Source organism: Pteropus alecto, unplaced genomic scaffold (assembly GCF_000325575.1).
Source record: "Pteropus alecto unplaced genomic scaffold, ASM32557v1 scaffold42, whole genome shotgun sequence".
NCBI lineage: Eukaryota > Metazoa > Chordata > Mammalia > Chiroptera > Pteropodidae > Pteropus > Pteropus alecto.
Window position 1 is genome coordinate 15,504,176 of NW_006434825.1, and position 20,930 is coordinate 15,525,105.

A 20,930-nucleotide genomic window follows, 5' to 3' on the forward strand; every position below is an offset into this window, starting at 1 on the left:
TAATTTTGTGCTCTTCACACGCTCCCTCCCCAAGCCCTTATACTGCCCTCTGCCCCTCACTTAGGGCCTGAGCCATGGAATTGGCCCTAGGGCAGCAGGAACCTGTTGTTTCAGAAGTCGGTGACCTTCGAGGACGTGGCCGTGTACTTCACCCCGACGGAATGGGATGGCCTGTCCCCTGCACAGAGGGCCCTGTACAGGGATGTGATGCTGGAGAATTATGGGAATGTGGCCTCACTGGGTAAGGCCTGCACCCTGGGACCCAGACTCTGCTGATTGGGGTTTCCTGGGTTCCTTTTCCTTTCCTCTGTAGGTGGGGTCTCCGGTAATCCTTTACTGAGTGGGAACACCAGGGGATGAGATTCTTAATCCCTGAAACCCAGAGGTCTGGGAAGGGCAAACCCCACGTCTTTTTTGAGCCAATATAAGACTTCGTTGGGGCTAGTGTGTACTCTTGATCCACCTTGTAGAGGCTGGCTGTATTTTTCCACAGTGTGGAAAAAGTAACTTCCGTTCCCCTCCTCACCCTTTCTGCATCTTAGGTCTTTCCAAGGGTGTTAGTGTTCTCTGACTATCTCAGGCCAGCATCAAAAAATGATATCCCTTTGGGCAGAATCTCTGTTTGCTCTGCATGAGGTCTCCTTTCAAGTACCCCCTTCCTAGTCCTTATGCACGGACACTGTTGGGTTCTTACCTTTCTTCTTCATTGCTGAGACAATCTGAGAATAGGCTTAGGAACTCACCTGTGGGAGGTTATTCATCTTTCTCTCCTATTTCTTTTTACCCAAAACAGGATTTCCACTTCTCAAACCTGCTGTGATCTCACAACTGGAGGAAAGAAGTGAGCTGGAGGGCCCATCTCCACTGGCTGCTGGAACAGGCACAGGCCCCCCAGACCTCCGGACTGGTAAGGGAGGCACATATTGCCCATTAGGATGGAAAGTTTAATTCTGTAGAAATAAAGTCGACTTTAGCAACATATAAGCATACCACATTTCTTGACCAGCTGTACAGAGTGAAATAAATTTTGATGATTTGTAGAAATAGGTACAGTAGAGACTTTTCTATTTTCACAGTCTATTTCTAATTTCAAGAACATCATTTTTGAAATGCCTCATTCTAACTTTTTAAAATCCTAACTTTGGAATTCTACCTTTTGCAGAAAAGAATGAGTGAATTAAGTAATTTTCGGGCGTTATTGCTGTTTTTCTAAGCATTGTCCATTTAATGCAGAGGATACATAATTAACATTCTTTTTACACAGAAAGGCAAAATAGCCTGGTGGTTAAAATTGGCTCGAGCAGAGTAGCTGCCAGATGACTTCCCATTTCCCATGAGGCCCAGAGTTACAGGTTTTGAAGCAGACTTTCTAAGGTCCATTGCCGACTCTGCTACTTCCTAGTTGTGTGACTTTGAGCAGGTCAGTTATTTAGTTCTCCAAGAGTCGATGTTTTCATCCCTGATAATGGAATATTAATAATAAAACTAGATAATATTACTAGTCTTACGGGTTAAGGATTAAATGAGCTAACAAATTAAATGAGATAACATATATCACGTGCCTGGTTTATAGAATGTGCTCAATGATATAGTTTTTATTATTTTTGTTTTTTTGGAGGTGACAGCACTGTATCAAATAGCCATCTCCACTGCAAGAGAGTTTTTAGCTGTAGTTTTTATAGCTACCTCATAAAAAATGGAGAATGCGCTAGTAAGGAAGAAAGGAAAAATGTATATTGGTTAAATTACCAATAACATCTGCCACACCACAGAATTTGGTAAATGGAAGGTAGCTAGTGTAAAAAAATTAGCAAAGAATGTAAGTTGTTGATCCACATAAGAATTATGTATTTTAATCATTGTTAAAAATGTTCACCCTCAGTAGAAACCAGTGAAATAAAAATTAAAATAATGAGATGTTTCACCTATCATATTGAAAACAATTAAATTATAGGAAGTATTGGCAAGAGTACAGCAAAACAAGAGGTGAATATGAATCATTAGTCTTTCTAGAAAGTACTTCAGCAGTACATAGCAAAAGCCTTTTAAAATCTTGTACTTGATAACTGGGAAAGTCCCTTTTACGGCTATATCCTAATAAAGTAATCAGAGATAATAGACAATACATGTGCACAAAAGTTTGTCATAATGTTTTATAATACTGGCAATGTGAATTATTGACATAGAATGGTTAAATTAAGGTACCTCTCAAAAGGTACAAACTTCCAGTTATAAGATAAATAAGTATTAGGGGTGAAATGTACATGATAACTATACCTAACACTGCTGTACAATATATAGTAAAGTTATTAAGAGAATAAATCTTGAGAGTTTTCATCACAAGGGAATTTTTTTTCCTTTTTTCCTTTTTTAATATTGTATACATACGAGAAGGTGGATGTTAGTTGAACCTATATATACGTAAATCAAACCATCATATTGTACACCTTAAACTTATACAGTGATGTATGTCAATTATTTCTCAATAAAACGTGAAAAATTAAGGTACCTCTGTAAGATAGAGCATTATTTAGCAATTTTAAAATATATTCTTACAGGATATTTAAAGATATTGGAAAATCATTGTTAATGTGAAGGAAGAAAAAGTTCATTTCTTAAAATGTTTTGAGAAAAAATGATTGGAAGGAAAATGATTGGGGAAGAGATACTTCAGATCAGCAGTAGTTATTGTTCGGTGATTGTATTTCACATAATTGAATTTTCTTTTGTGTAAGTTTCTGATACTATAGATGGGTATTATTTTTATAATCAGGAAAAGATCAATATTTAGAAAAAATATCAGTATTTAGAAAATGCTTGCTAGGGAGAACCAGGTCATTTGGGTTTTTTGGGGGTGATCATAATGAGGTACTGGGGTAGGAGGCTATTACATCTGGTTGAAAAGAGATGAGAGATCAAAATAAAGGTAGCATTTTTGGCCCAATTTTGAAAATTTGGGAACAAATGCAGAGATCAGTAGCTCTATTGGGACTATAGGGATTATAAAAGTTTAATCCGTTTATAGAAAGAATTTTAGGGGATGACCAATTTTAGGATTGAGGGAAGAGGTAAAAGGAAAGGCAAGGAGAATGCAGCAGTGTTCTGGAAGAGGTGGGAAGAGATTGGATCAAAGGGATCAAATGAGCCTAAACAAAGCCTTTCTGAAGTAGAGAAAAAGATGAGAGGAGAAATTTTGGAAAGCCTAGGGTTTAAGTTTTAAGGAAGGAAACAAAATTCTTTCCTTTTTGCTTCCTGGTGCTGCTAACATTTGCCATCCCCAGTGTTGCCACATGTTGTTGGATCCTGTACCTTTTCCTTCTTAAGCAATTTCCATTTTTATTAGCAAGGGACTTAGCAACATAAGGATAACTGAGAAAAAAACTCAGAGTGTAGTAAAGTATGGTGATGGAAAGAATGCTCATTTGGTGGATAAGACCTAGAATTTTGTTCCACTGCTGTCACCTTTAGCCTTCATGTTATTGGTTATTGGTGTAGAGACTGGCAATCTCTTAAAATCATTACTTTAAAACTTATAACATTGGCACATGCTCAAAACAGTCTGAAGGTATATAAAGTGCGGGGAAGAAATCTACCAACTTACTGTGCTAGTTTGCTTTCTCTTGTGCATTCTTCCAGAGGTTTTCTAGGCATATACAAATGTATATGTCAGCCCTTATTTATTTTCCTTTACACAAATAGAATCTATTGTACATATCATTTCTCAACTTGTTTTTCCATGTAACAGTGTATCTTGAGCATCTTTTCTTATTGGCATATATGGATTTATTTTCTTACCAGCTACATATAATTCCACTTATGGATGAACCTTAGATTTTTTGACCTAGTCTGGTGATTTTAAAGAGCCCTTTGATTACTGTGATCCCTTATTCTTTCTAATAGTTTTCTCTTTTTTTTTTTCCTAACATGGTTATTACATGACATTTTATGTTTTATTTCTTATAGTAGATATTGATATCCAGACTGAGAATAATACGACAAAGGAAACATATGAGGAAAAATACAATTCATCATTTGTACTTCATGGTGACTTTTCCCAGGAAACAGACTTTTCAGAAGCCTGTGTTCTAGAAAAAGAACAGTGGGAAGTCCACTCAGTAGGAAGTATGAAGAAAGAAAACAGTGTCATTGATGGAACAGTGAAAGACAACACAAGCACCATAGAGGAGTGTTTCTTCAGTCAGAGTCCAGATTGGAATCAGTATCATACCATCATCTCCACTGGAGAGCAGCCTCCTGAGTATACAGGATTGAAGAAAGCCTTGAGCTTTGACACAAAACTTATTCATCATGAAATAAGTAATTCCAGGGAAAGACCTGAATGTGAAGAATTAATGGAAACGTTTAGGTATAATACTCAACTTAATCAACATCAAGATAGCTACCATGGGGAGAAGCCCTATCAGTGTAAGGAATGTGGTAAAGCCTTTAGTGTTAATGCAAAATTAATCTGGCATCAAAGACTTCATAGTGGAGAGAAACCCTTCAAATGTGTGGAGTGTGGGAAAAGCTTCAGCTACAGTTCCCATTACATCACACATCAGACAATACACAGTGGGGAAAAACCCTATCAGTGTAAGGTGTGTGGGAAAGCTTTCAGTGTTAATGGGAGTCTAAGCAGGCATCAAAAAATCCATACAGGAGAGAAGCCCTATCAGTGCAAGGAGTGTGGAAATGGCTTCAGCTGCAGTTCTGCATATATCACACATCAGAGAGTTCACACTGGGGAGAAACCTTATGAGTGTAATGACTGTGGGAAAGCTTTCAATGTTAATGCAAAATTAATTCAACACCAGAGGATTCACACTGGAGAGAAACCTTATGAATGTAATGATTGTGGGAAAGGCTTCAGGTGCAGCTCCCAGCTCAGGCAGCATCAGAGCATCCACACTGGAGAGAAGCCTTATCAATGTAATGAGTGTGGGAAAGCCTTCAGTAGTAATACAAAACTCATTCAGCATCAGAGAATCCATACCGGAGAGAAACCTTACGCATGTAGTGAATGTGGAAAAGCCTTTAGTGTCAAAGGGAAGTTAATCCAACACCAGAGAATCCACACGGGTGAGAAGCCCTATGTGTGTAATGAATGTGGGAAAGCCTTCAGATGTAACTCCCAGCTTCGGCAGCATCTGAGAATCCATACTGGGGAGAAGCCCTATGAGTGTAATGAGTGTGGAAAGGCCTTCAATGTCAATGCAAAACTAATGCAGCATCGGAGGATTCACACTGGGGAGAAACCCTTTGAATGTAATGAGTGTGCAAAATGCTTTACTTCTAAAAGAAACCTACTCGATCATCACCGAATCCATACTGGAGAAAAGCCTTATCAATGTAAGGAATGTGGGAAAGCCTTCAGTATCAATGCCAAACTAACTAGGCATCAGCGAATACACACCGGGGAGAAACCTTTCAAATGTATGGAATGTGAGAAAGCATTTGGCTGTAGTTCTGACTATATTGTACATCAGAGAATTCATACAGGAGAGAAACCCTTTCAGTGTAAGGAGTGTGGAAAAGCCTTCCATGTTAATGCCCACTTAATTCGGCATCAGAGAAGCCACACTGGGGATAAACCTTTCAGGTGTGGGGAGTGTGGCAAAGGCTTCAGCTATAGTTCTGACTGTATTATACATCAGACTGTCCATACGTGGAAGAAACCATATGTGTGTAATGTGTGCGGGAAAGCCTTCAGATTTAGCTTCCAACTCAGTCAGCATCAGAGTGTCCATAGTGAAGGAAAATCCTGAGAAGGATGTAGAAAGCTCAAGGTTAATGCTGAACAAAATCAGATTCACCCTGATGGAAAACTCAGAAAAATGAATATGGCAGAGTCTTCACATGGGAACAAATGATTTTCATTTTATTCAATTTTAAATCAGGAATGATGACCAATTAAAAAGTAACATTCAAAAATGAAGTTTGACGTCAACAGCCAATTTGAAAATATAATGAAAGAAAATATCCCATTCCCAACACCATTAAGAAAAGTAGATTTTCTAGGAATAAACTTAATTATTATGCAGGATCTAGAAAAATACGTGGGGAGGAAGAGGAAACTCGTTCTTGGGTAGGAAAACAACTAAAGATATTCACTCTATCTAAATTAATTTATTTCCCTTCCATTTTTGGCAACAAGCATGCATCATTTTTGTAGAGAAGAAAGACAATAAAGATTTCCTTTAAAAGTAAAATGTTTTCTTTTTTACTATTTTCATGAAATAGAGAAAACCTATCTATAAGCATAAGATAAAAGCTAGAAACCAACCATAAGGAAAGATGTTGATAAATCTTCTTTTCAAAATTAAGTATTTATGGTTTTGTTTTAAGTAATCCCAAGTAAGCTTAAAAGATAAAGCACAAAAAGTGGAAATACCTTTGTAAAACTTGTGATATGAAAGTGTAATATCTAATATGCAAAGAAGTCTTACCATTAAGAGAAAGATAAAAGGTCTAACAATACCCAGCTAATGACACTAGCATGCAGCTTTAAAAAAATGTTTAAAAGATACTAAAAAAAAAAAATATGTAAAGTAAGACGTTCAGTTTTGGTAGTACTCCAAGGAATGAAAATTAAAGCAGACACACACACACAGGAAGCCCCCAAACTTCTCTCCCACAGACACAACAGGTACACACAGACCATCCTATAGACATACACAGACTCCTATACACATAGACACATAGAGACAGAGGCCACCTCCCCACCCCAGACATACCTTCCCCTGTATTCTCTGTAGCTTGAGTTATCAATGTTGGCTGGCATTGCCATCTTGAGTAATTCAAAGGAACCATTCCTGTCAGAAACCCAATGACGTGGTCTAGGATTTCAGCAGAATGTCCCCGAGATGCCACTGTATAAGTCCTTCTCTCCCTCATCCCCAGGCTTCTGGGAGTCAAGCATGTGTGGAGGCAGGCCCTGGAGCCCTAGAACAGAAGAGAGAGCAAGGCCCTTCTTCCCTCTGACCTTCTGGCCCTGCTCTTCTGGAAAGCTCCAGACTATGTGCACTGAGACCCCAAAATGTCCCAGGCCATGGGGTCCAGGACCATTTACTTAGAGAAAGTGAGGTCCAAAGGTGGATGGCACTCTCCCTGGTTACGCAGTAAATCTGTAGCTGATGTCACTTAACCAAGTCAGAGAAGAGGTCAGAAGGCCACAGCTCACTCCAACCCTCCTGATTCATGAACAGCCTTTAGCTGTTTTCTGGATGTGGCAATCAGGGGTGATGAGGACAGGAAGTCCTGCAGTTCTGGTACCCAGCATGGTCTGGCAGTTTCTGCTATGTTAAGACCTAGGACAGGGCTCTAGAAGGATTAATCGTCACTGAGGAGAGAACCTGATGTCCCAGATCTGCCACCAATGTTTTGTGCGACCTTGGCCTTTCTGAGTCTCAGGCTCCTGGTCCGCTCAGGGTGGGGGTGGGGAGGTTTGTCCCAGGACTCAAGGTCCTTTCCTCCTGGATGGTTCATGAGGGATTTCTCTTTCTCTGTAGGTTTGTCATTCTCAAGGACAGGTCCTTCTGTCAAAATCCCAAGTACACGAGGAGAAGGCAGACGCCTGCAAAGCCCTATGAAGTCCTGTGGCCCCATCACTCAGCTCCCTGGGTCCAGTGGAGGCCTATGGGGACAAAAAGGAGCCGTAGTACTGGAAACCCCAATCCCCTCACAAAAGCACTTAATTTCTAAACTGGAGCCATGGACCAGGAAGAGCTAGGGTGAAATCAAGTGTTTCTCCCTCATTCTGAGTCAGTGTGTTCTGTCCCTACAGCATAGAACACCTCCACCCTAGCTTGTCACACTAGAAGGGCCCTCAGAGGACATCTGGTCCGGCCTTGTCCAGGTTAGGAGGAGAAATCGAGGCTTACAGGAAAACATGGGTGCCCCAGGGCACCCCGCAGATCAGATCCTGGTGAGAGGGCCAAAGCAGGGCGGGTCTGGGAAGGTTTATGGGGGGTGGAGGCAGGGCTCAATGTCATCTTAGGGGGTGGGGAAAAGAAGTGCAGCACAGCTCCCCCTGGGCTGGCGGCCCTCTTCTCCTTGCGATGGGGCCCGAAGTTCTGAGAAGAGGCTTCTGGGCTCAGCCCCTGAAGTCCCCATTCGCCCCAGACCTCAACACCATTTGTCTATCTTCTAACAAGGAACTGAGAACGCCCTTCCCCTTACACAGTTCATTCAATTCAATTGAACGTTGTAGAAGGCAGGCCCCTTCCACAGGCCAAGTGCTGGAGAACCTTAAGATGGGCGAACCTCGGCCTTCCTGGCCCCTTCCCCAGCTCTCAGGCGCCATATGCACCACAGACCACGTGGTCTCAGCAAACCTCACAGCTCCCAGGACTCCCCGGGCTCAAGTCCCGGGGCCGAGCCCACTCTGTGGAGTTCTGGGTTCTCCGCCTGCTCTCCGGCTGCCCGCGGCCCGAGCCTTCCTCCTGCTCCAGCTTCCCCTCACACTGCTCGCGAGCAGTGCCGCGCGCAGGCTGCCGCCCCGCTTCTTCCCTCCCCGTTGGCTCCTGTGATCCTGAAGGGTGGCCCCCACCCCCTCAGGGCCACCGAGATCCCACCCACGCTCAGCCCGAGCCCAGCCTCCAGGAAGCCCTCCTCCGCTGCACGGCGGCGCGGCGCCGCTGCCCGCCGCTTCCCTTCAGCCCGCCACGGTAAGGCGTACTTCCGCGTGTCTGCTGTCGGGCTCCGGCCGGACAGACCGGAGCCCACGTGCTCCCAGCGCGGGTGGCCGCGAGGCTCCGGATCCCACCCGCCCTGCGCTGCCGGCGCGCGGTGTGGGGAGCGCGGGGCGGCCTTCCGCGGCCACCCTTCACCCCTCCGCCGGCCTGGGGCGCGCGCCTTCTTGCTCTGGGACTGTTTCGGCCTCCGTGTGAGGAAGAACAGGGACGTCGGGCCTGCGAGTCCGGGACTCTGAGACCTGCACTTGGGCGGGGAGAAGCCATTAGGAGTCATTGGCAGCCAGCCTCGGCCTGCTGCTGCCTCTGGTGGCCAGTTCGCTTACTGCAGGGCAGGGGCCACCCCAGCTTGCTCCCCTGCAGCGGCAGGAGGAAAACACTGATCCGGCTGCCCCCGGGGGGCGCCACTCCCTGCCCTCATGCGAAGGAGTACCCCTTGATCAGAGTCCTGGGGCAGCCCGGACTGAGCGTTTGGTGGAAGTCTCTTGTAGATCTGCTGAGGGCGAAGGTGAGGAAAGACCCGGGAGGCCTGCAGGGGACCCTCACCACACGGAGCTGGGCCGGGGCGGGACTCCGCACCCTGCAGTCCAGAGTTGGAAGGATTCTCAGAGCGGTAAGTCCAGCGCATTGCGAACTCTTCTTAAAAGAAGCATAATCTTTTTAACCCTTAATAAAATCTTACTCAGAGATGCATATCGTAAACTCTCAAAAGTCGGACTGCTGTGGAGGACAGTGAGGACGGGCCAGTTGCCAGCGCTGCCCCACGAGTGAAGAGCAGGGAGCTTTGCTTAAAGGTCCCTTGGGAGGTGGGAGGTGGGTCCAGGACAGAAGTCGGAATGCAGGATTCAGAATCCAAGCGTTCCATAGCAGGGCCGCGGGTGTGAGGCGGATAAGAACAATACAAGATGGAGGAGATGGGACCCGCCACCATGCTCCCCTGGGAAGGGCACATGGTAAGGAATGGTTGTTGGAGGTTCTCTTGACAGGACGGGAGGAAAAGAGAGGATGCACAGGGACCAGGTGAACAGTGAGGAGGGGCCCGGTCACGCTATGCAGTGTCCCTTCTACCCGGAGGACTCCTTTTCTTCACACTGAGCTCACCCCGCCTTTGTTGGCCTCCCTAGTCTCCTTGATCAGCATTGCCTGCTCCGTGCCCTCCCCCAGCTCTCTGCTCTCACATCCGTCTAATCTTTCCCACTCTCTGCCCCACCCCTCTACTTGTTTCTGCTGGTTTACCGGTTCTCCCCTGGGCCGCAAGCTCACTGGGGAGCAGCTTTTGGGACTAGGGAGGACCTTGCTCGTAAATAAGTTCGGTTGAGTGGATGTCAGTGAATCAGTAAGATAAGTATTTTGTGCCTGTGTTTATATGGTTAATATATTTTCATCAACCACACGCGTTCAAGTGAATTCCCAGGGGGCTCTAGTGCTGGGTGGGTTGGGGATGGGGGAGCAGTACGGTGAGCACAGCCATCAAGTGTATAGGACTATGAGCGCAAACACCTTACAGGTGGTAAGAACTGGGCTTCTCTCCAATTGCCCACCAGAGGACGCTCTAGCCTCCAAATAAAGATCCGGAGGCTGATGCTATTTGAGGTCGGGCTGTGAAGCAAACTCTGGCCTTAGTGTTAGCCCACCAAGTACTGGGGTTCTCCCACCCCACCAACTTTGGCTAGAGCTGGCCAGGGTCTGGGCAAGGGCACCTACAGCTTGCTGGCTCTTCTCCTAGGGAAGCAAAGGTAAGAAAACCACCAGCTAAACTGCCCGAGGCCAATGAATGAGAAAGACACTAGAACAGAAAAGGCCATTTGGTGGAGGGCTGGGCCTGTGGCAGGAGGTGAATAGGGGTGGGAGGAGCAGAGCAGGAGAGGATCTGGCTTCACCATCCCTTCCCCTCCTGCCAGAAAGGGACCACCAGACAGAGGGGTAAGGCAGTACTTCTCAAATGGGGTCCCCAGACCAGCAGTAGCGGCATCAGCATCACATAGGTCCTTGTTAGAAATACAGTCTTGGGCTCTACCCTAGAATCAGAATCTCTAGAGGTTGGCCCAGCACTCTGTTTTTACAAGCCTTCCAGGAAGTTCTGATGAGTGCCCAAATTTAAGAACCACCAGATGAAACAGCCGCAGAAAAGAAAGGCTTTCCTGGTCTTCACTTTCAGAGACACCAGTGAAGAGAGGTCAGAGATCACAGAGTCAGGCCTGCTCAAGCCAGAAAAGGGAGGAGAAAAGGAAAAGTGACCCCTTCTCCCTCCCATAATCATCCATATTGGTGTCAGCTCAAAGCCAGCCTTCCCAAGCAAAAGGAATTCACCCGGGGATGAAAATTTGAAATGGTTCTTGTGTACAGTCCAACTTAACCCTCCCTCATTGTGCAAATGATGGCTCTTGTGGGACAGCCCCAACCCGATTCAAAGACTTGTCCCTCTAAAATTTCTCACTCCATTTTGCCTCTTTCCATGAATTGACCTGGCAGAGATCCCTGTCTTTCCCCTCATCCAAGGACAAAACAGTTAATCTTAATCAGAAATGCTAGCCCAGCAGAAGCTCTTCATTGGCTGTGGTTGTAGCCACGCCCAGTAAACAAGCCATTCAAGGCCCAGACACCTGACCCAGGTTCTGACCCAGGCCCTGATTAGCAATTCTGCTGAAGTTTAAAAACAGCAGCACTGCAGGAGTGGGACAGTGCCTGGGTGTGGAAGGGAGGGTCCAGAGGTAGGGGAGGGCCATTCCCATCATTAGCTGGGTCTCAGCTCTGCTGGCTTTTCATGTCCAGGGTTTGACCTTCTGCCTTCAGAGGTGAGTTTCGTGTCATGGAGATTGGTGAGTTCTTATCTTGCTAGTAGGGTGGACCCCAGCTCTAGCATTTTATGTCAAAGTCCGAAGTCCGGGGGAAAAGAGTTGTCTGGTAAGGGGAGGGGTCTGGTATTCCTAGCTCTGGGGATAGAGCAAAGGAGGGATTGGTGCTATTGACTCTTCCTTCTGCTCTTTTTAGGAAGCCTTGTCTTATTCTTAGGATGAAATCCTAGTTAAATGGCCTTACTGCCTTAAAGCTTTACCCAATTGGGGGCCTGGGCAGCTGGCCCGCCCTCATCACACGGGGCTGAGAATGTGGGTGCTTTGTGCTGTCACCCTCACCAGGGCCCAGACTGCCTTTGTGTCTCAGTTAAAGGAGTCCAATGCCTGTTAGGGAAAATTTGTTAAATTAGCTAAACAAGTAACTACGAATCATGAGGACCCCAAATTATCATTTGGGGGAAGATGAGAATGAAAGGACTTGGTTGAGGAAAAAAAAGCTCAAGTTCTAACAATTTTTAATTTAGGTTAAAGTAGTCACAAACATGCAAAAACTGTCCCACATTGTACAGTGACAAGTCTTTCTCCCCTTCTTTCCAGTGTGCCAATTTCCATCCCCAAAGGCAAGCACTCTTCCTAATTTCTTATGTGCATACAAACATATGCAAAGAAAAGTTCTCATTTCCATTCTTTTATACAAAAGCTTCATATTATACACATTGTTCTGAATTCACTCCTCCCCCCCATTAACACCTTGGAATTTTCCACATCCATGATTTAGTGTCCTTGTTATTTTTAACAGTTGTGTAATATTCCACGTTGTGTATACTATAACTTATTTCACCAGTCCCCTCCTATGGCCATTGGGTTTGTCCAGCCATCTGCTATCACAAACGATGCAGTAGTGCTTCAGCTTGTACATGTATTTTTTATTTTTTATTTTTTTGCATACATCCAAGTGCATCTTTAGGATAAATTCCTTAAAGTGGAAGTGCTAGGTCAGAGGATAACTGCTTTGTAATTATGGTGGATATTGCCTTCCTTCCTCCATTGGGGAGGCAGGAAAGGAGACTGTTTAGAGCCAGACAAGGCAGCATTTGAACCTCTTCTGTGTGCTTTCTAGCTATTTTCTTACCCAGTTTTAAAACTCTGTAAAATGTGACCCATACAGTTGTGAGGACAAAATGGGGTCAGCTATGTAAAGCGCTTGGTTGAAGGCCAAACACATAGCAACAGCTCCATCAAGAGTGATGGAGGCTGAGATACAATTGCCCACTGTGTCTTCCCAAAGGCAGGCAGCCTGGGTTCTCCAAGGTGCATGCTGGAGCATTTGGGGAGAGAGGGTGTCTGAGAGCCCGCATTTGAGCCTAGCCAACAAGGCATCGGTTCCAACTGGGAGGTGTCCTCCCCAGCCCCACTGTTGTTTTGTCCCTGAGGCTTCTGATATGCCCTGTTAGTGGCACACTGGGTCTCCCCAGGGCCTTCTGGGGCTGCCTGAACGAAGGCACTTGGTCCGTCTCAAATTCTCTAAGCTCTGGTCCCTGGGACAGTCCACAAATAAATGCACTCTGTGCCATTTACTGTGTGTTTGCCACTCGCCTTAACTCATTCTGAGTAATCTACACACGTGATTCCATTCAGTTCTCAGCGATCTCCCATAGGGTAGGAAAGATTGCTATCACCACCAACCAACCTCTCCATCACTCTGTGACCTTACCCCATCCAAATGGAACGTCTGGTTGGCATGACCTCTTCTGAGCTTTTCCATGCTGTCCCCTCCAGGGGGAGAGAGGCCCTGTGATGTGAGTGTAGCTTCCTATTGCCATATATTTTATTTACAATGGGGATGAGGATTTGACAAATATACCGCCAGATTAAAGGGTGAGTTGGATTTTATAGGACCAGAAATGCAGTCCGTGTGTTCAGAAGGAAAACCATAATGCCCCGTGTTTACATCTCAAGATGTCTGTGTAAAAGTTTTCACCATTGCTGCCAACACTTAGGATGAAAAAGTTAGTCGGCAGCCAACCTTTTGAATCCTCTCACCATGAGAGGTATCCTAAGGAGACCCCAAACAGCACATCTGCATATCTATATCTGTTCTCTTGTTTTGCTACAGGGGATCAGGACGAATTGGGAACGTGGGGTCTGTTTGGCCCATTTCTCAAACCCTAGAACCAGGTGGCTCAGGTACTTCGTCGATTTAAAAACATGAGTAGAGAGAAGGAAGAGGCCTCGTTCAGTATTCTCAGAATTTATGATGAACCAGATGATGGGAGGAGTGAGCTCGAAAGCCCTGGCATTTCCTCCCAGCATGAGCTTCAAGCGCAGTCCCATCTGAACGGGTTCTATGGCACGCCCCCGCGGCCCCCAGGTGCCCTGCAGCGTGGCCCGGTTTATCCAGCTATGAGCCCTCTGACCCCGCAGCAGTGGGCCCTCCAGACCCTGGACAGATCTGAGTCCCAGACCAGTTGGCTGTCTGAGGCAGAACCAGGAGAAGCAGCAGAGTTCAGCCCCAGGTAGGTCTCGCTTGAACAAGACTGGGGTGCGGGGGGCGAGGCTGACCTGGGGAGAGGGGATCCTGGCACGGAGCTCTCCATTTCATACTGTCCTCTTCCTCTCTCCTCTCCATTTGTCATAGCGGCCTACCAGGATCCGAGTTCGGTAAGTTCCAGTCAGGACGATGTGGGCAGGGAATATGGTAGCCCAAGGCTGGGCCTCAGATGGGGGACTAGGAATGAGGCCCTGGTATCAAGAGAGCAGCCTTCTCCCCAAGTGCTGCGGTGCTGTTGCTGCCGGATGCCCTCTCTGTGAGCGGGTGGGATTGATATTTCCCTGCAGGCCAGCCTTGTCCTTCGCCTCCTCCCAGTGAAGAAGTCTGTTCATTCCTCGGAGCAATTGTAAGTGTCTTCTTGTTTTTAAATTTGGGATCTTTCCCTTCCCCATGACCCCCACCAAATTAGAAGCTATTAGGAAGAAGGCGATGGGGTGCCATGTGTCCATACTCTAATTGTCTTTCCCATGGGTAGTGTGTGTCCTATGGCTCCCTGCTTCTGCTGCCAGCAATATGCATGGCCTTCAGCTCACAGAGCTATTTCCTAAAGGACTCTGAGCCAGGCTCTGCTCTCATCGCTGGCGCTCAGGATTGTCTCAAAACATGGCCGTGTTTATCAAGGAGGGAAACCCGGGCACCGCCTGGGCTAGTGCGGAAGGATGTCAATGGTCTGGGGAGCCCAGATGACACAGTTCTGCGTGGGGGTCATAGAGGAGCTGCTGGATGAATGGTTAGGAACACAGCCAGAGGACGGGCAGCCTATCCCCCATGGATGATGGTAGGCCAGGGCTATAACCCGTTTATGGCTACCCACCGTCTCCTGTCCCCAGCCTCCTGTTGCAGATGAAGTGGTGGTGAGGCAGAGGACCCCACGTGAGTCCTGGAAGGTTGGCAAACTTCGCCACGGCAAGAAAGTCTATGCTGTTGCCATCAGCAGCTCAACTCACCATGTGTACACATGTGGTCACGGCTACATCAAGGTGTGGGACGAGAGTGCTCTACATGCCTGGAACAAGGCCCCTCAGGCCCAGCTGAACTTCCAGGTGAAGGGGCAGGTGAAGGGCAACCCAGACGTGACTGTCAGAAGACTCGGAGCCTGTGCTTCGAGGAAGCGATATGAGAATGTAAACCGTTTTTACAGGACCATCAGAACTGTGTCCTCACCTGCAAGCTGTTTCCTGACGAGCAGAGCCTGATCACGGGGGGTCTGTCCCGTACTCTGACTCTGTGGGACCTGGCACCCACACCCCGCATCAGGGCACAGCTGGCCTCAACCGGCCCCATGTGCTACTCCCTGGCCATCTCCTCCAATGCCCAGATCTGCCTGGCTTGTTTCAAAGGATTCGTTGAGATTTGGGATTTGCAGAACCAAATCTTGATCAGGTGTGACCCAGGGGCGGGGGGAGGGCTGATGGTAAGGGCTTTGAGAAGGCACATGTCCCTTTCTGGACCTCCCTTTCCCCTCTGTGTGGCAGGACTAGGTGAGCCAGTATGGAGAATATAACTGGGGGCCTTCCAGGGCCTTCTAGGGGTCCAACCAGGGCCTGAGCCTTGAGTTGTTTTCCCACCAGGAAGCACGAAGTCCCCGAATATGGGTCCCGATGTGTAGACATTGCGGGCAATAAGTTCTGGACCGGAGGTGAAGACACCAGCCTATATTCCTGGGACCTGAGAAGCTACCAGAAGCTGCAGCAACACAATCTACACCATGAGGTGCCTGGTCGGCCACCACCGGGCTGCGTGTAGTCTGCCGTGGCTAGGAGCTGCAGGCACCCGCAGGAACGGGGTCGAAGGATGTGTTGGCATCTTTAAGGGCTGACTCCAAACCTCCTTTCCAACAGATCCTCAGCATCACCCATGACCCCAGTGAAGAGTGGATGTTAGTGGGCTTGAGAACGAGTGATGTCATAATCCTCCACACCCACCGGAAGGAGAAGTTTAAGGCCGTCATACACAAGTACATCCACCACCACAACCTCAAGTTCGCCTCCTGTGGTGAGTGAGAAGCCAGGTGACACCTTGGAGTGTCCTGTCTATATAGTGGACAGTGTCCTGTCCACTATAGGGTGTCTACTCACCCAGAGAATCTGGGTCCAACCTTATTTCAGACTCTTAATTCCTCCTTCTCCAGCCCCAACACTGGCCAAGTGGAGGTCCAGGTGTCCACTTTCCTACTGCTCTTGCCTCTGCATCGGCCTTCCCTTACCCCCACCTGTGTTTCTCCCTCTGATGCCCTGGCCACCTTTCCTGTCTTCTCTCTCTGCTCACCCCTTGTCTTTTTCTGACTCTCTCTGAAATGGGAACTCCCTTGACAGAACAACAGCCTGAAGATGCTGACAGAAGAGGCATGAAGCCCCAGCCAATTGTCCTTCTGTTCAGGATACCATGGTCCTGTGTGTGGCTGGAGGATGGGGGCAGATGAGGGAATGGTTCAGGTTGTGTCTAGTGATTCTTATAGTTGGGGAAACCGAGGCAGAGAACCCTTTTTCCCTAGTCCAGTTGGGAACAAAGCTGGGACTACAATGCAGTATCTGGCCCTTCCATCTGTCTTTCCTTCACAGGGAGCTATTTTGTGACCACACTGGACGAGTCGATACACTGCTTAGCTGCACCTTCTCTACAAAGGTTGTTTCAGGTACTGGAAGGAGGGACATGAAAACCCAGACACTCAGAGCCGTAACCCCAGATGCCAGTTGGTCCAGTCCCAGAGATAGTGCTGGAAAGGAACTCTGAGATGGCATCCGGGGCCATTTACTAGATCAGAGGGAGTGAGGACTCAAGGCCCTGTAAACTCAGAGGCTCCACCTTAAGCCCTGAGACCTGTCCCCAAACCAAGCTTTGAAATGAAGAGCCCTAATGGAACCATCCCCTCTGTCCCTGCATGCAGTCCCTTTTTTGGCTTCTCTTTTCCTCTAGGTAGAAGAGGCCACAGAAATCCTGTGTTGCGATGTGTCCTCTGACAACCAGTATCTGGTCACGGGTTCCAAGAACAGTGCCACGGTTTACCAGCTCTTGTATTGAAAGTCACGTGCCATGGTCCTGCTGGTGAAGACCCGGAGAAGGCCAGTGTGCTGAGAGACTGACCTTGGGTGCCGGACAGCCTCCAACGCCTCCCACGTCTCCGCCTTGTCCTCCGTTGCAGGTCATCTATCCCGTTCCCCTCCCCCCAACACTCACACCGAGCCTGTACTCCTAGGTTTTTATTGTATGGTGTAGGGATTTTTCCTTTGTTATTTTTCTACCACTGACTGCTGGGTTTTGGTGGGAAAACTTGCCTTTATAATTAATAAAATAGAAAAGCACAAACCAAAATGGCCTGGATATATGGTCCGTTCTTTCCATTAACGAAGTCATTGTGGTGGATTGCTTATGCCACCACCACTTCATTCAGCAAATTTCAGTGTGGGGAAGGAATTTTAGACCAGACTGTTCTGTTTATAACTCTTTTCAGGGGTCAGGGAATTTTTGGAATCTTAAGAAGGCTCAAGAAGAAATGCATGTACATGTACAAACTTCCAGATTGTGTCAGAGTTGGCAGACCAACAATGCGCAACTCTCAACCCAGATGGAGACTTTATGAGCTGGTCTAATCCTATCCCATGGGAAGGCTTGCTCCTTTTAGCTCCTACTTCATGATCCTTCACTTTGGCATTTTGTGACAGTCAGGAGCTGCCTATCTCTGTTTCCTCATGTTTGAGGATGTGAGGATGTAATATTTGTCTGGCTTTCTCCAGGCTGACAAAGCCCCAGCTTCTGAATTCAAGTCAGGTGGACTTGCTTTCTAGTCTTTTTCCATCCTGCCTCCCTTTTACTTATTGTTGGTGTGGCTGAGACAGTTAAAGTCTGCAGCCTAGCGTTGTCATTGGGAGAAGGCTACAAAGCCAGGGACCGAGTGTGCCATCCTTTGCATTGAAACGTTGTTGGTTACCTAGTTCTTGCTGACAGATCATGATTAGAGGATGTGTCTTATTTCTGGGCCAAGGCTTAAGAAGTCCCCTCCTGGCTGTCTATCCTCTTCTACCAGCACAAGGTGAATGACATGAAAGCCCTAGAGGATTGCAGAACCATGAGGTGGAAGCATCCTGTGCCCACAAATCAAATGTGGAGAAAAGCTTCCCACTTTGGACTGTTACATGGAGGAGAAATAAACTTACATTTGAGCTGGTATAAATTTTGGAGTCTATTTGTTACTATAGCCCTAGAAACAGCAAACTTTTACTTAGAAGGCCAGGTAGTAAATATTTTAGGCTTTGCCACATGTTTCTTTGCCCCATTCACTCAACCCGGCTGTTGTAGCATGAAAGCAGCCACAGACAATATGTAAACAAATGAGTGGGACCATGTTCCAATAAAACTTTATTTACAAAAACAGACTGGCCAGATTTGGTCTTCTGCTGGCTATAGTTTGCCTACCCTGCCACAACCAGTGTGCCTCAATATAAGTGCTTAGCATCCATGTGGAAATATGATACAGAGGGTAGAGGCCAACAGTAGATCTATTCTATTGGACTGTAGCAACGAATAGACTCCCAAATTTATGTGTCCACTGATGGATGAATGGGTAAACAAAATGTCATTTTATGTGAATATAATCATGGACCGCATCGTGATGTTTTGTTCAGTGATGGAGCACACATACAATGACAGTCCCATTAGATTAAATGGAGCTGAAAAATTCCTATTGCCTAGTGACATTGTAGCCATCATAACACCATAGCACAAAGCCTTACGTGTTCATGGTGATGCTAATGTAAATGAACCTGCTGTGTGGCCAATCATATAAAAGTATAGTACATACAATTACGTACAGTACATAACACTTGAATAATAAATGACTATGTTACTGGTTTATGTATTTAGTATACTTTTTATCGTTATTTTAGAATGTATTTCTACTTATTAAAAAAAGTTTGCTGTAAAACACTATGTCACGTTACACAGGCAGCAGCCTCACATCTCTTACTTCATGTCTTGATTACACCATTGTCTTTTGTGCTGGATTTAATATTGTGTTGTTTTGTACAGTAGCATTCTGTACAGGCTTGTAGCCTAGGAGCAATAGACTATACCATGTAGTCTAAGTGTGTAGTAGGCTCTGCCGTCTACGTTTGTGTAAGTCCATCCTATGATGTTTGCACGATGACAGAATCACCTAAGGGTACATTTCTCAGACCATTTTCCTGTTGTTAAGCAGTACATGACTTTATATGTACTGGGATAGTACAGTCATTACTGTATATGTACTGGGATATTACAGTCAGCCATTAAAAGGAAGGAAGTTCTGACACAGGCTGCAACACGGATCAACCTCGAAGATATTATGCTAAGCGACATATGCCAGTCACACAAGGACAAATACTGTGTGATTCCACTTTTATTATGAGTTACTTATTAATAGAGACAGACAGTAGAATGGCAATTACAAGGGGCCAAGGGGAGAGAGAAATGGAAGATTAGTGTTTAATGGGTACAGAGTTTCAGTTTTGCAAAATGAAAAATGTTCTGGAGATGGTGGTGATGGTTGCACAGTATGTACTTAATGCTATTGAAGTGTATACTTAAAAATGGTGAAGATGGTAAATTTTATGTTGTATTTTACATAATTTTAAAAAGCTAGGGATAAATTATAAAGATGAAATTCAGAACAGTGGTAGTCTCTGGGGAGGGAAGTAAAGAAATAGGGTCATAAAAGGATAAAAAGAGAACTTCGACTCTATTTGCAATATTTAGTTCTTCAACACTAACGTTCATCAAAATTAAAAAATGGGTAGTTCAGAGGAGACCATCAAGAAAGTGAACAGACAACCCACAGAGGGGAGAAAACGTGCAAACCATATTTTAGTAAAGGACTTATATCCAAAAAATATAAAAAAATTCTTACAACTCAACAGTAAAAAACAAGTAAACCAACTTTTACAAGGGCAAAGGAGTTGAATAGACATTTCTCCAAAGAAGGTATACAAGTGACCAATAGCACATAAAAGGAGGCTCAACGTTGTTGGGGAAATGTATGTCAAACCCACGGTGAGATATCACTCACTTGCTAGGATGGCTGGAAGGAAAAAGACAAAAACAAGTGTTGGTGAGGATGTGGAGAAATTGGAACTCCTATACGATGCTGATGGGATTGTAAAATGGTGCAGCCACTCTGAAAATGGTTTGGTAGCTCTTCGAATGCTCAACATAGAGATACCATATGACCCAGCAATTTTACTCAGGTATATATGTCCAAGAGAATCAAAAACAAAGGCATATAAATTGAGAGGTTAATAATTGGGAGTGAAAAAGTAAAAGAATTCTAAATTTTTTTTTCTGGAAAGAAGGTAAAAGTCCCAACTAATAGTAGTCTTGATAAGTCAAGGAATAGTGTTGTAATTTGTAGGTTAATTAACAAAAGAATATTAAGTAAGTGTGTAACTTCCACACTAATAGAACATATTGGAATATATAACAATATTTTTTATTATATTTATAATTAATATAATCTTATTTTTCTTATATTAATATATTGTTTAATTTTGAATCAATATATTATTAATATACATAAAATTATAATAACAATAAAGCAATTGAAAGGAAGAAAAGGGAAGAAAAGCAACAAAGAGGCATAACAAACAAAAAAATCTTGTTAAAATAGTATATCCAAATTTAAAATTTAAATACAAATACATCAGTAATTATGTTAAATGTAAATAGAATAAGCATTATTATTAATCTGTTAATATTATATGACTGATGATTAAAAAAATCTCAAATGTGCTTGTTTAAAAGGAACATTAAAACATGATATGAAGTCTGAAAATAAGATATTTCGTGTACACACTAAATCAAAGCAAGCTGATATTAGACCACATATGCTCTAAAACAGAAAGTAGTATTTGAGAAAGGTGAACA

At 45.3% G+C, this 20,930-nt stretch overlaps 2 protein-coding genes across 12 annotated transcripts in view; both read left to right on the top strand.

Annotated features, from left to right (window-relative positions):
- The window catches only part of ZNF23 (zinc finger protein 23), a 19,379-nt gene extending 13,170 nt beyond the window's left edge, over positions 1–6,209 (top strand). For 9 of the 11 annotated variants that reach the window (XM_015587743.2, XM_025045303.1, XM_025045301.1 and 6 more), the window contains 3 exons: positions 115–241; positions 794–907; positions 3,964–6,209. In XM_015587743.2, the coding sequence (XP_015443229.1) occupies positions 115–241; positions 794–907; positions 3,964–5,765 (2,043 nt within the window). In that variant the 3' untranslated portion in view covers positions 5,766–6,209. Of the gene's footprint in view, positions 1–64; positions 242–793; positions 908–3,963 lie in introns of all 11 variants that reach the window. The other 2 variants (XM_015587749.2, XM_015587748.2) reach the window with 2 other exon arrangements.
- Positions 6,210–7,888: 1,679 nt separating this feature from the next.
- Positions 7,889–17,057, top strand: LOC112478148 (transducin-like enhancer protein 7). The gene is made up of 12 exons (XM_025045255.1): positions 7,889–7,924; positions 8,557–8,666; positions 9,054–9,198; positions 13,796–14,001; positions 14,124–14,146; positions 14,880–15,079; positions 15,178–15,419; positions 15,512–15,517; positions 15,608–15,749; positions 15,878–16,031; positions 16,598–16,671; positions 16,953–17,057. The coding sequence occupies exons 1-12, from the start codon at positions 7,889–7,891 to the stop codon at positions 17,055–17,057; spliced, it is 1,443 nt and encodes a 480-aa protein (XP_024901023.1).
- The last annotated feature ends 3,873 nt before the right edge of the window (positions 17,058–20,930 follow it).

Excerpts from the sequence above, each read along its gene's own strand:
- LOC112478148 (XM_025045255.1), top strand. The coding sequence starts at position 7,889 with ATGGGTGCCCCAGGGCACCCCGCAGATCAGATCCTG. Across the intron at positions 7,925-8,556 it reads ACCCCGCAGATCAGATCCTG|GGCCACCGAGATCCCACCCA; the intron begins GTGAGAGGGCCA and ends CCACCCCCTCAG. Across the intron at positions 16,032-16,597 it reads CCTCAAGTTCGCCTCCTGTG|GGAGCTATTTTGTGACCACA; the intron begins GTGAGTGAGAAG and ends TTTCCTTCACAG.